General features: G+C 44.1%; 1 protein-coding gene across 2 annotated transcripts in view; it reads right to left on the bottom strand.

Moving 5' to 3' along the window:
* SUFU (SUFU negative regulator of hedgehog signaling) overlaps positions 1-14866 on the bottom strand; it is an 89356-nt gene that overhangs the window by 26180 nt on the left and 48310 nt on the right. The window contains exons 7-8 of one of the 2 annotated variants that reach the window (XM_030276312.4): positions 10263-10419; positions 8688-8799 (exon numbers count right to left, since the gene is read on the bottom strand). In XM_030276312.4, coding sequence (XP_030132172.1) covers positions 8688-8799; positions 10263-10419 — 269 coding nt within the window. The remainder of the gene's footprint in view (positions 1-8687; positions 8800-10262; positions 10420-14866) is intronic. The other variant, XM_030276313.4, reaches the window with a different exon arrangement.

The following is a 14866-nucleotide window of genomic DNA, read 5'->3' as shown; positions in this document are numbered from 1 at the left end:
TAATGCAGTTCCAGAGTTTAGGCACTGTGGAGTGGATCAGGAGTTTTACAGCAATGTTACTGCTACAGACAAGAGACTGTGCCCTGCTCACCCGGACTCTAAGCATGCCAGGCATGGGGACATCCCAGAACAGCCTCACAGGCGATCCATGGTGTGAGGTTTGTGTTTCAACAGGACAGAGAGCTGCAGGACAGCTCCCCACAGCCCTGGACTACCAATGCCTCCGAGCTGAAGGCTGGTTTTTAGGTTTCCACCATGCTAGCCAGTACAGCTGCGAGCACAATGGGGGCTGCAGTCCGGAGGGTAAACAGCCTCCGGTTGTTAATCCAATAATAGGAATGACGACAATAATTCTGGAGGCAAGGGGCAAAGCTTTCTGAGTCTTATTAAAACCAGTAAATGCTGTTTGTCATTACATGCTCAAGAGAAGATGTTGACTAATGTATAACTATCAAATGGAACTGTCATGACTTTACGGCTGTCAATAATTATGACTTCACATTAATAAGTAACCAGCCCTTCTGTCAAAAAGGTGAAGCAAAATGGTAGTTAATACTGTGAATGATATGAAAGGATTAATCCTTTCCAAAATACTCATACTCTCTGTCTCTTATTTCCCTTCAGAAGAGCTCACACAATTTCAGGTATTTAAAATTAAGGGTGAAACTCCAATAGCAGAAACCAAATAACCTTCTGTCTAAGGCAGACCTTTCTAAACAAGAACTGAATACAGTGGAATGCACATAACACATCAGGAGGTCACAGTGCCATCACTTTCAGACTCAGAAAAATGTCACATGACACAGGGACTAAGAAAGACCCATTAAAATTCTCTCTTTGGGATAGGAAATCCTTGTGCTGACCCTTCCAAAGGGTGATCACTCAGATAAAGGGTCAAAAGGACCTCTAGGTTGTTATTAATAAAAAGCTCATATCCTAACACACATTGCTATCCACAGCTTGTAGTTTTCAGACTCAGAAAAAAAAAAGTAGAAAAAGTTTGCTTTCTAACACTAACATCCCTGGTTTAACGACTGTCAGTTACCCGTAAGTCTTTGCTTCCTCCATCCCATCACCAAATAAATCAGCAGCAAGAGTCAGCGGAGTTTTACTTGTTATGACTAAGATCTAGCTGACTATCACAAAAAATGTTGCAAACTTTGTCTATGCCAGATTTAATACTTTGTCCAACCCCCACAAAAAAAATTCATGTTTCTCAGTGTCCAGAAAAAACAACTCTGCAAAAGCCAGGGCTGCTGCATTAGGAAAGGCAGCAGACTTAAATGGAAGCAGCATGCCGGAAATGCCCCAGTTTAAAGACTGCACATCTAGTGTTTTGTGAAACTGGAGGGGAGTTGGAGGAGATTAAAGCGCGTTTCCCTCTGATTGGGAGCTTGTGGGAGGTGTAAACGTGGGCAGTTGTCAGATTAATTCTTTAGATGATTACATTCTTTTTGTTTCTTTAAAGCTGTTTGTAGTTGGGTTTGATGTCTCCTGTTCTGGGCAAGTGTATTGCTGCAGTTACCAAGGTGACTTTAGCTGACTTTCAACTATTTTTTCCAGCTTCAGTTTTACCAGTAGTCTGCTTCTGGGTGGAGGAGAGAGGGAGGAAATTATGTTTGTTGTTTTTTTGTTAAGTCTCATGAATGCTGATTAACAAGAACTTAACCAAATCCATATTTTATTTTTTTTTCTCTTTTTCTAAGAAAGAGAGGGTGGTGAAGCCATTGTAAAGGTATCCAGTGTGGCCTGCAGCTTCCTCAGATCTGTCAACAAGGGGAAAGGGCCTGAGGAGACTCAACCCCAAGTGTGCTGTGCTCCTCCTTGATGTGAGAAGGCCACACGCTGGAACCTGTAGCCTCCCAGGGGCCCTCTCTTTGTATTAAAGACGAGGGTGGCTGTAACCTGCTTAATTTGATGCCAATTAGCAGCAGCCTGTGGGGATCCTGGAAAATAGCCAATGCAATCACTGGGTTGCACAAAGTTTGGATGTCCCCTCCTTATAAGTCATGTTTATAGCAACTCCTTCTCAAGTAACCACTGGCAGTTATTTTATGGGATTCAAGAATAACCAGGTTGATTGGATTAAGAAAGGTTTATTTATTCTTGCATTTGCACTTTGCTTTATAATCAGAGCGCTTGATCTCATGGATCTGTCAAGGAAGGATGTCTCAGTTCCCCTCTAAGCTCTGTTGCTGATATGGAGCATAATTTTGCTGCATTTCCAAGCTACCCTGCCAGGTATTGAAATCACAAAGGACATGCTGTTGGAAGCTGGCCATGGCAGGGGCTCTTTCCTGCAGTGGGTGCCCACTGCCTCACTGAAGTTAAGTTTCTGTCATTGCTCCTTGTCCCTCCATATAAAATTCAGTACTGTGAGTTAGCAAATGCAAACCATCAGTGCAGGCTTGCACAGCCAAGAGAGAAAGGTCGGGCCACTTTTCCTTTCTTCCCCTCCCACCCGCCCCCTCCTTCCACTCCCCCTTCTTCCCTTTCCAACCGTGGCTGTTTCAAACCTCCTCACTCCCTCATGAAGATATGGTCAAAGATCACTTAAGTGCCAACAATCTTTCAGTCTCTTTCCCACAGTTTCCCCTGAAGGACAAACCAGCAGCTGTGGGAAAGAGCCCTAAGCACCTTGGCACAAAGAGTTACAGCACCGTCAGGCATGCACAGAGGCAAGTGCAGGACTGGGGAGGACATGGTTACACAGCTCCTGCTGTGGTCACACTGAGACAAGCCTACTTCAAGTGCTCAGACTTGGGTGCTCCTCAGCCTGGTTAAACAGGATGGTGACGATGTTCTATGTGCATTTCCTGGCAGGGAAGGGCTGCTAGGACAATGCCAGTAGCAACAATCTTCTTGCCACTCACATATCCCTTTGGAAAGCTGCATAATAACCACTGTCAGAGCTTGTAGGGGCCAGACTGTTCCAGGACCTGCAGCTGAGGAATTGAGAGATTTAGGCAGTGCCACTGGCACCCTGCAGATTAGTGAGCAAAGTCAAACAACTCTTTTATGCTTCAGGTTCCCTGTCTGTAAAATCAAGACATTTTTCTACATAGGGACATTGCAAGGATTAAGTCAATGTTTGCAAAGCACTTTTGGATTCTTAGATGGGGAAAACTATGCAGGAGTGCAAATTATTAGCATGGTGACTGCTTTGCACTTTTACTGACACTGGTTTTCCAGACATTTACTTTTCTAGTTTGCAATCTTGTCACCCAGCACTCAGCCTCACACTGAGACACTCCCTAAAGTATATTGCCTCCCTCCATTCAGCATTCCTGACTCAACCAGGACACCACTGAATAGCGACTCGATGAGAGAGCATGCCTAAATAAGCAGGACTGGATTGGAAACTTACTGCTTAGTGGTTGCAGAATCAGAAAGCCTAGCCAGAACCAGACAGCTTCAGAGAATGCTGAAATGCTCCTCTTTATGTAAAGTTTGCCTCCAAGAACTGAAGACAGGAAACCAGCTACAAAGACAACAGCTCCCCTCTGCCCAAGTAAAGCAGAATGAAAACCCAGTGCAACTGGGAGAAGCAAAGTGCAGACTCGCCTCCAAGCAAATCCTACATTTTGGTATTACCGTCAGAGCTTCCTCAGAAATGCTGCTCAGATGGAGCTTGTTAATGTGCATTAACCCAGTGCTGCTCCCTGACAGGCGATATCCCTGTGCCCTATTTACCAAGTCAGAGGAACTCCAGGAGCAGTGGACTCCAGCCCTGGAAGCAGTGCCACTGTTACTCATGCGCTCCAAACCAGGCACACCATGTGATAGTCTGGGGTTATCCCAGGAGGAATTCTGGAGTGACACAACTCCTCCCTCTTCCAACAAGGGGAGGGCAACCACCTGAGATGCTCAAGAGTGCAGAGCTCCAGCAGGTCACTGCCAGGACAGTCCTGCCAGCCCCACCTGCCGGAGGGTTGTTCCCTACTCTGCCAGGAACCTGCCTTCATTTCCCTGCACAGCTGGAAGCTGTTCAGGGCTGGATGGAATTAGCACATGGCCACAGGGCTACCATATGTTCAGGTTTCCCTAGACTCGAACTGTCTTTCTGCCTAGAAATTGAATGCAGATGGGACTTGAGGTCTCTGTGGGTCCCTGGACAAATGGGACATCATACATAAGGGACCAGCACAATTACCTGGGAAATCCCAGACAGAAATATGAGAGTCAGGCATGTGAACCACACCACTTGGTCCTTCTTGAGAAGGGGAAGAGTAAAAAACAGCAGAGACATGATGGAAAAGCCTTATCAAAGTAATACAGACTTGGGAGACCCTTTTCTATCACTCAAACTTAATGATCAGACACTGGGTGTGCGTGCGCACACCTGAATTCTGGCACAATGAAATGCAACAATCACAGATAATTTTAGCTTCAACACATGCAGTAATGCAGTGTGCTAGCACTAGGTTTTTACTCCATGCCTCAACTCACAGTAGAACAGTCTGAGTCAGCCAAGAGGCAGAAAAACATCAATTTCAGCAATGCTGCATGATCAAGGGGGCCCTTGAGGGGTGGAAAAGGTCAAGAATTCCCCTATCCCAGTGTTGGCTCTCACTGCAACTGTGAAAAATTAACTCTGCTGTCCTAATCTGCAACATGGAGATACTACTCACCTACTGCACAGGAGAGCACAGAGCTAATTACCAGGGACAACCAAAGACTCGGCCCCAGAAATTATTGCATCAAGAAATTAAATAGTGATCGAAGCAAGACTCCACAAGTGTCACTGAACTTTGACATCTGGAGCTTCCAGCCCACTGAGGTCTTGACAGTAGCAGTGTTTAGTCTGACATTTAAACATCCCCTACGGGTAACAGTTCTCTGTATCCAACAAGAGTCAATCTGCACAATTCAGAAGACTGGGAGCCTTGCCTTTCTGTGTGTCTCAGCAGCACCTACTAAGCTGATGGGTCCTAAGAAACAAATAATGCACCACTGAAATGCACACTGGTATTCATGCACGTCTTATTTTTCCAAGTGGTAATTGAGAGTATTCAGTTACCTATGTTCAAAATGATTAGTCATGTTTCCAAAGATTAATTCACGTGTTCTTTTGTTAATACGTACAAACTGATTTAATGGCTGCTTATGAACTGAGCCAACAGTCATTTTGAGAAACAGATGTCCAATGCAGTTTTAAGCTTTAAGTGTGCTTTTATTCATATCCTTAGGAGAAAAAGGGCTACACAGTCTACGGTAATAACACTAATGAATCAAAGTACTACAGCTGCCCAGCAGGGTTTTGACAGAAACCAGCTTTTTCTCAAAGGAACATTTTTTTAGGACTCTGGGACAGTGAACAACTGGTAATATGCATGCTCAACATGTTAGTATATGCTTTGCTGGAGCCAAAACACTGAATCAAGCCCTATCTGCAACCAAATAATATGAGGTTTTTGCATAAGCACTGAAAACTGTAACTATACAAAGACTGGGAAATCTATACAGAATCTGGATCCTCTACATTTTATACAAATAAATATTCAAAAGCTTTAGTGTTTCTGATACTATTTGTGATGCTGAATGCAGAACAGGTTGGCTGCTTTAAACCTTGATAGATTATTGTGTGTGGGTGGTAGGGTTAGGATAAAAGAAGGGAAGAAAGCTACTAGGAAAGCAGTTGGTGGTTGCAAATCCATGATAAATAAACAGCACATTCTTCTTCTGCATAAAGGCCTTAGAGTCTGTGTCAGACTTTAACATCCTACTGTCAGTTGGGTCCAAATTTGACAGCCTGGAGTTCTGCAGTGCTCCCTATGGAAAGCAGATTTTAAACAATTTGCCATGCCCCAAGAGAGTGTTTCTGTCAAGTTCCTAAAGAACTTCTAATACACTAGTTATTCACAGGACTCTTGCAAAGAACCACAGGTTTGATATTTTATGATCTGGTGTGTACAGTGCAGGATATGATTACACACAAGCCTGCTTCCCATCAGCCAGCACCTCATAATCATTAACATATTTATCCTTGCAGTGCCTCAAGAAGATGACATTGTTATTAGTCCCATTTTATAGATTCAGAACTGAAGCTCAATAGTTAAATTACTTTTCTTTGATTACACAAGATTACACAAGATTTACAGCGAAGGACAGACCTGAGTCCCAGTCCTACCAGGCCCAAGCAATGCAAGCAAGGATTGCACCAGAAGGACTAGATCTATGTACAGAAATGTCCTTCATCTCAGGTGCTCAGAAGTCCTATGAAAGAGTTATAGCTGCACTGGGTTTGTGCCTTTTGTGTCTCAGCCTTTACCCCTGCAGGTACCTGGAGGGAACATGGATGTAGATACATTACTGCATGCAAAAGCTGAGCTCCTCAGTTACATTCCTGTGCAGCAGCTGGAGATGAGAGTCTCCATATCATGCTCTTGTACTTACTGCACATTGAGCAATTCTGCTCAAATGCATGAGACATGCTGAGACAGTGTATTAAGGAAGGCGGAGACATAACAAGATCTTCCTCTTCTGCTTCATCTATACCATGCTGTTCTGGAAAATGTGTTGACTGATCAGTTTTAGCCACAGTAAGAGTAATCATCAGGTCTGATTTAAGTACTAGTTAGTCAGAGGTTGTAAGTAAACACTGCTTTCCAGCAAAAACCACCCCTTTTGGTATGGTCAATGCGTTGAACAAATCCCCTTTGCATCTGCTACATGGAGAGGAGAAGCAACTGCACAAGGAGAAAAAGACCTTTCCCAAACTCCTCTCAAAGCAGCTAGTAAGATGGAGGAAGAAAGTATTAGGACACACTGCTGTTTTAAGCTGAGATTTCCCGATCCCTCCAATAGTATCACCACAGTAACAGAGCTGATAGCTGTCTTTCCTTAACTGAAGTGCTTATGGAAAAACAGGCGACCTATCAGTTTCCCCGGTGGTAACCACAGACATCAGAGAAATGTATTGACCTCCTAGGAGGCAAACATTGGGAACCAGCCATTCCTACCCTGTAGGCTTCAGGCAGGGTGAGTGTGCAGCTGCTGTAGGTAAGAGAGATTTGCAACAAAGAACACTGTCACAGATGTGAGGCCCTGAATTTGACCTGCCTTCCTCTGTCTCAGAACAGTTAAAAACCCAGGTAAATATTTGTGTGCCTCATCTTAGAGCTCTGCTAACCTTTCACCACTCTGTCTCAAATGTATCTCTGTTTATCTCACCCTGAATAACGTAAAGCTCTCTTATCTAAGCAACAACTGCCACCCAGCATTAAGGTTTACCCATCAGCTGCCTCCTTGACCTGATGTGCACCCAAAATGTTTGTGGTCACCCTCAACCACTGAGGACTCAGAGCTTACACTGGGCAAGCAGATGCATGCACGAGCCCAGCATCTGTGAGAAATCCTGCCCAGTGCTTTTGAGCTCTCCAAGGCTGGGTGTGATTTGTGCAAATTGCATGGTACAATTTTTTATTTTTTTCAGTGGGGCCAGTGGGACCAACCAATGGTCCAATGTGACCAACCTGCAGGCAGAGAAATACTACTCAAAACCTGAGTCAGATCAGAATTTGACTCCATATAATTACTATATGGGAAAAGTAAGATTATTCCTAAAGCAATAATAAAGTCACTTGAGATTTTTTAAAATATAAGTACCTATATCTCATATTACATATTAGCAAAATGAATCAGCAATTGACACATAATACTTCGCCCAAAAGATTAGGCAACTCATAAACATTCATTTATTTGGCAAATTGGAAGTCACCCACAAAATGTAACAAGGATAACAACAAGAAATATTTTTGCCATGAAATGTTTGAATCAAGAATGAAATGGGAATTGAAACAGACCAGGGTGCTGTCCCTGCCTGGCACTACAGGGAAGTGCTGATTTCATGATGCTCTTTACTCTTGAAAGCGGAAGGCAGAGACTAAGAAACCAAAGGAAATACCAAGAAGAAATACTGCAGCAAAGATGCATGTCTTTCTGTATAATTTAGATGAAAACATTAAAATTGATGGGAAGGCACTGAACTATCACCTGAAGTCTACAAGGGGAAGGGGAGAAGCCAGAAAGACAGATGTGCAGATACTATAGATGGCTTGAAACCACAGGTAATTTCCTAGAGATTCACTTAAGTCAAATGATAAGCGAGATCAATGGGGCACCCTAGTCCCACTTAAATCATCTGTTAGACTACTGCTATTAGAGACCCAGGTGTTATTGGCATGTAATTACTGACAGAACCCACCTGTTTTAAAAAGGCAAGATCAAAGTCAATTAAAAAAAGAAGAAAAATCAACATTTTAATCAATAGGTTTGCAATTATGAGCTTGAAAACAAAATACTCTGGAAAAAATATCAGCTGTCACCTATGCCATGTATCTCTACTGATACCATAGCACTTTTCAGCATAGTACTTTTTATAGGAATCACTCCAGTCTGAATTCAAACACTGAAAACCATGAACAGCAGGTTCTACAGAACAGTCAGAGCCACTCTGCATTAGCAGTTTGTCCAAAACCCCTCTAAAAAGCTGACCTCCTGACTACTAGCCCATTTATCCAACCTGAAAAACTCTTCTCCCCCTATCTTTGCACTTTGCAAGTGTTCACTGCCAGTTTTCCTTTCCCCTTGCCAAGTCTTTTCCCACCCAACTTTAACTTTTGTTTTCCGTGCTGAGCTATTTAGCGTCCCTCTGCCACCATGTGAATGTGTAGGGTGAAACTCACGGTGCTCGGTCAAGGTTCAACCCATTTTGTCTTTGTGCATTGATTGGAGGTAGGACAGGTTTGCTGTTAATTTCAAGCCCTCTCCGCAAAGTCTCCCTGATTTGCTCTGTATCTGCAAAGAGAATATTTTTTAACATGATTTAGAATTCCCAGAAACAACACAGACACAAGAAGCTATCAGGTGTGTCTCAGCTAAACTCTTCCCCTTCAGAAAGAAGTGTAGAAATGTTATGGGGTAACACTTAACTGCACTTCCTGAACTTCCTTAAGAGTTATTTCACTTTATAATGTCAGCTTGAATTCCCTTGTTTGGGCTTCATTGTTACATCAGGCAAGGAGAGCTGGGATCTTTGGTACTGAGTCCTCATTATGAAGAAATTCTGAGTAGTTTTATAATTGTTCATAAGTGAGGTGCTTTTTGATTCTGTAACTCTCATAGAACCTCCTGACACTTCCAAACTTTTGTACTGGAAATAATTTTTCCCATTAGGCATAACAGGAATTTGTTCCTTTCCCAAATGAATGTTTGAAGGTTTCCAAGTTTTTTGCAATTGCCTTCGGAAATCTGTTGATTAATTTACAACAAGATTCACAAAGGGAGGGATTTTTATGCAGGCCAACCTTTAGCCTCAAGCTCGCATCTGAAAATAAGCTGCAAATTATGCAGTTCAGATGTAGTCTTTTTACTTCCGCCTTTTTCTGAAATGTCTACTGGCCAAATACTTTCAATAGGAAGCTTTCCTGCCTTTCTTAGAAGTTTCCTCATCTATTTTTGAGAAATATGAGAATTAGGTAGAAAAAAACCCCCTCAAATTATTTTAAAATCTTTTGAAGGATACACAAATTTCATCATGTATACCTCTCCTGGGCTTTTAAATTCAAGAGTGAGGCAAAACAGCCTTTTTAGATCCAGTGCAGTTCAAAATATTTGCACAGAAGCCAGAAGAAATGCTGTATGCATTTAACTATTTTTTACCATGGATTTAAGAACAGATGCCATTCCTGTGGAAACCATTGTTAATTCCAGGAAATCTCAAGCCCTCAAATTTAATGCTGCTTCACCCATTTGAAAAGTAATATGCATAATTTCAAACCTGTGTAATGGCTATGACATCTCTACCTTGAGAAGGCATCTCACTGCAAAGAGAAACTCCACAGCTTTTTAATCCTTCTTTTTAGAGTTTTGTATTTGCACGAATTCCTTGAGTTCAGCTGCAGCAATGTGCAGCATCAGTCCAACTTGCTTCCCAAGAAGGGATAATGTTAATAAGGAAACACAGCCTGGGAAAATGAAATTGCTTCACCTTGTAGGTGTTTACAGTCCTGGTTTTAGCAGGTGCTCAGTTTAACTTTGCAGATTCGTTTAGACAAAATAATGCCAAGAACTCTTTTCCTCTCTCCTGCCTTCTTCAAGGAGACCAAAATCCCTTTTGCTGCCCCGAGACACACCAAGCCTCCCAATGACTGTGGAGTTTGTTATGAACTCGAGGATGCAGCATGACTCAGTGCACTGCCCAGCCCCACCAGAACAGAAGCTGAAAGGCTGTGATGGCGACTTGGCCCAGCACCTCTTACCTTTCCCAGAGAGCCGCCGAGGCTGGGTCCCAATGCAAATGCTCCTGCTGTCTTCATCATCCTCTGGTGGCCGGCTCAGGTCATCCCAGGCACATTTGGCACTCACTCCACTCAGGTTTGAGCCATCTGTCTCAATCCCTTTGTCAACTCTCTCCTGCTTGAAAAGATTCAAAACACCAAGACTTTTTTTGAGCGTGGCTTAAGCCGGAGCTGGAGCCACCATGGTGCAGCCCAACCTTCAACAGCTCCTGCAGATCCCCTTTTGTGGCCAATTTCCACTCTCTGGACCCTGTGCTTTGCTGTGTCAGCAAACAGCAACTGCACATTGAACCAAATCAGGAAGCCACTCTGAACTGAACAAACCTTTTCCATATCAAGTTGGTCTGAAATCCCACCCTGTCCCCACTGCTTCACTACATGGCCCTGACAGGCACAAAGCAGGGGGAGAGAAAAGTGGAAATCAATGGCCTGGGGTGTGCAGGATTGCTTCTTTCAGTGTTAGCAGTGATTTACACCAACTTGAAATATTTATGGCACGAAGCACAGCTTGGCAGTCAATCTCTTATATGTCAATGATAACAAACCCCTGAATAATCAAAGTTCTCTTACCAACCTTACCAAAGTGTACCACAATGAAAACAGCTCACAGAGAGACTCATCATTCACATGGGTTCTTCATTTGCAAACTGCCCAGAGAATCCCTGCTTTCCAATGTGCTGGGGTGTCCCACAAAGGACAAACATACAAGTCTGGATGTGCAAAGAGACATAGGTCTGTTCCCAATGTCAAAGCTTTTGCATAGCTTTCTCTATTGGAAAATAAACAAATTCCCTCCCTTGCAAGTTGGACTTTCCAAGCACGTAACCAGTGTTTGGGTCTCAGAAGGTGTCACACACCCATCATAAGCAGCTGGATGCTCTCAGGCACAGTCATTTTCTCAAGGACATGTGCATCTGCTGCCAGCAAGACTGCCTTAAGTTACAGACAAAACTTCTACAGGAAGTTCCACCTTCTTGGACATGGCACCAGTCTGAATTTCCACCTGTGACCCACAAGGGGGTAATGTTGAGCCGAACAAACTCAGAGCTGGGCTACACCGAGGAAGGGCTGGCACCTCTTCCCTGGCACCGAACCAGCCAGGCTTGCTTCCCCCTTTTCTGAAGGGGTATTGCCTCTGGTACTGTTCGGTGGCACCAGCACGATCTGCAGTCTCTCTGCATACATCTGTGTCACCTCGAAACGCAGGCAGTCCCAAGAAACTTCGAAAATTTGAGGAGAGAGCAGAGTGGTGTCATACACAGTGGGAGAGGGTATCTCCACTCCAAGTACCTTCTGGTTTGACACTGCTACTGAAGATAAGAGACTGTGCGAACATTTTGCTGTTTGCAAAACCTGTCCCCAAGAAACAGTTTCCAGACTTAACCAACATACATCCCTCCCCTTGCCCAGCTGTGCATGCTGCACCCTGGGAAGAGCATTGCCTGTTCTTGTGACCATTTAAGAGAGGATTTGAGCAGCTCAAAGATAAGCACAAGCATTCAGGGTGTGGTTGCACAGCGGTTTAAATTGATGTAATTTGCAATGACTGCAGTCCCACCCTCCTCCATGTGCTCTTATCCCTTCCCTTGAGCCAACTTTTTTTTTTCATCTGGATCATCTCCCAAAACCCGCTCTTGGGCCCAAAATTGAAGTGGGAGCCTGTGGCTGAGTGCAGGACCACAGCAGTCTTGACTTAGACTTAAGCATTCAAGCAACTGCCTTTCTTCTGTTTTTTTCCCCTTGTTAGGATCTTCCTTCAGCATCAGGGGAAACTGGCTTCTTGAAAACGTAATAGGAAAATCTGAGAAATAATAAATCTGCTGTTATTTTCTTTTGTTTTATCCTAAACATAAAATTAGTTGTGTCACCCAGAAATAGAAGTTGTGGGGAAAGAAATAAAAATACATCCGTTCCTACATATGCAGACAATGCTCTAAGTGAGATTTAGCACGTGGCTTCTTTGGGAACCTTCCATGGTGCTCTGTGAGGACCCAAATGAGCTGGCATGGGGTGGTGTAGCTTGTCAGCAAAGTTATTTTTTATCCCAGTCACTGGGGAAGCATGGGAGAGCCCCCAAACCTGCTCTCGAGCAGGGAGAACAAGAGGCCAGAGGACTGTGAGGCTCTGGTGGGATCTGCTCCCCCATCCCTGCAGCCAGGGCCCCACTCCCAGCCAGACCCTGCGGACAGAGTGAAGAGCCTTGGGGAGGGGGAAGGACTCTCATCTGCAGCTCAGCTGGCTTGCAGAGCACTTCCTCAGGGGAAGAAGTGCTGCTCTGTTGGCATCCCTTGGAGATCAAGGGGAGCTGATGGAAACGAGCTGGCTTAAGGCAGCCTAATTTGCATGCCTGTTTCATAATGTTTGCAAGTATTGATGTTAAAAGGGGAAAAGTCAAAAAAACCCCAATCGGTGTAGACTTATAGCTCTGGCAATGCCCAGTTCAACCCCACCTTTAGCCAGCAAAGATTTGCCTGGTCTGAGGAGTTGTTCTTCCTTCCTTGAAAGGGCAGCATGAACAGGAGGCTGGAGGAGCCCAGGGCAAAGGAGGTTCAGCTCTTTCCTTCCTCAAAGAAAGGATATTTCTGTCCCATTTTCCTCTCAGCATGTGGGCGGGATGCTCTGAGGCTCTAAGTCATTGATCCCTTTTTAAACGAGCCAGAGCACTGCAGTGTGACCTGCAGAGCAGCAACCACAACTCAGGAAATTCAAATCAGCTTTATTCTCTTCTGAGATATCTGCTAAACAGAAGCAAAGCACTGAGAATCAGCACAGAGCTGGGGACCAACAGGAATTGTTTGACTGTGCTGCCAGGGAAATCTGAATGGCCTACAGGGAAGCCTGGCTGAACAGAAAACAGCCAGCGTTGCCACAGTGTTAATTGCCGACATCCTGGGATGACATCTTAGTTGGGATCCATTCTCAGCAACTCCGAACAGAAAGTACAGCTGCTGCTGCCAGGGCTGGGTTTAGGCCTCAACCAATTCCCACAAGACACAATGCAGCCTCCAAACAAGCTCTGCCTGCTTCCCAGGCAGACAACATGCTTGCTGGCTTCCCAAGAAAGTTGTCCAGTTTCTCTGCCTGTTCCCTCCCTCCCCTCCACCTCTCTTCCACTGCTGCCTTTGTGGTCTCACACACCCTCTACCAACACCAAGAAAATGACACTTTATCCTTTCCCCACTAATTAGAGCAGAAGGCACAAGACAGGGCTGAAGGCAACCTGGCACAGCCTTACTCCCTGCACTCAGCAGAGGCTCTTTGTGGGATTCAGGGGTGGATTTTGCTCTATGAATCCCTGGGGGCTGCAGCAGCAGAGCAGCAGGGAGGTGTGTACACACACACCTGCCCATCTGCACTTCTTCAAGGGCAAGAGAGAACAGAAACAGGAATGTGTTCAATGTGAGGAAGTCCGGAAGGACCACAGACGTAGCAGCTTTCAGCAGCAGGACACACTGGTGAGGCAGAGGTACTCTTTTATTTGCCTTAACTTGCCTTGGCTGACTCAGATTCCAGTAAGCTGAGCTATTTTTCATTTACAGTAAATTGAAGAAAACCTTGTTATCATTAGGAATCACCAGTGTGCAGACAACAGAAACACCTCCAGGAGGGGAGAAGGCAAGATTCTGGAAGGTCTAAAAACTTTACGGGACTTTCAGTTGTATTAGCTCCCATATTGTGGAACATTTGTGGAACATTTTTTTGTGTTTCTCAGACTGGGGTTATTCTAGATTAACAAATCCTGAAAACCAGTAAAAGTAGAATTTGGTTTTGTTCTTATGCTTTCAAAGTAAAAGATGCTGTGAAGCAACTGAGAATAATCAGATACAGACATGCAGACCATAAGCAAATGCTTGCACAAAACATGCACATTTGCACGTGCCCTACCAGGCTGAGCCATAAGTTCTCTGTTAAAGGCAAATACTCAGTGATTCACTGAAACATGGCCAGCACCACACTGGATTTGCTGGGGACCCATGTACTCCAGCTCTGCTGAAAGGATTGCAGAACTGTCTCCCAAATGCATGGATCAGGAGAAGTTCATTGTACAGTAGTCTCTCCATAGAGGTCCTATTCTTATCTTTAAATTTCAAAAATTAAATTGAACTCTGAAGAAGAAGGTTTAATATCTCTTCCTGTATGGATTATTAACAACTGCATTCTGGGTTCCCATCATTTCTCAATCCACACTAACTACTTGGCCCCAAGTGGTATCCCACAGGAATGAGCTACACTGTCACATTTGCTGTGAAAAAAATAGTACTTAGTTTTGAGTTTTCTGCATGTTATGTCTCCTTACACTTGCATATAAAAGAAAGGAGGAATTTTCTGGTGTACCATTCTATGTCTTTCATCTTCTTTCTTCCTCCTTTCTAAAACATCCAGTCCAAATTTTACCAATTTGTCTCCTATAGGAGATTCCATTTTCCTGGTCTCCCTTCTCTATCTTTCTTCCTAGAACTGCCATTCATGTGGCGCTGGACATGTCCCTCTTGAACCACCTCTAAGAGAGCAAAGAGTTTCTAAGACTTTTCCTGGATTATTACAAACATTGAAAAGATCCAAGC

Source organism: Taeniopygia guttata, chromosome 6, assembly GCF_048771995.1.
Source record: "Taeniopygia guttata chromosome 6, bTaeGut7.mat, whole genome shotgun sequence".
Lineage (NCBI taxonomy): Eukaryota > Metazoa > Chordata > Aves > Passeriformes > Estrildidae > Taeniopygia > Taeniopygia guttata.
Note: the sequence above shows the minus strand (reverse complement) of the source record. Positions and strands in the feature narration are given on the sequence as shown.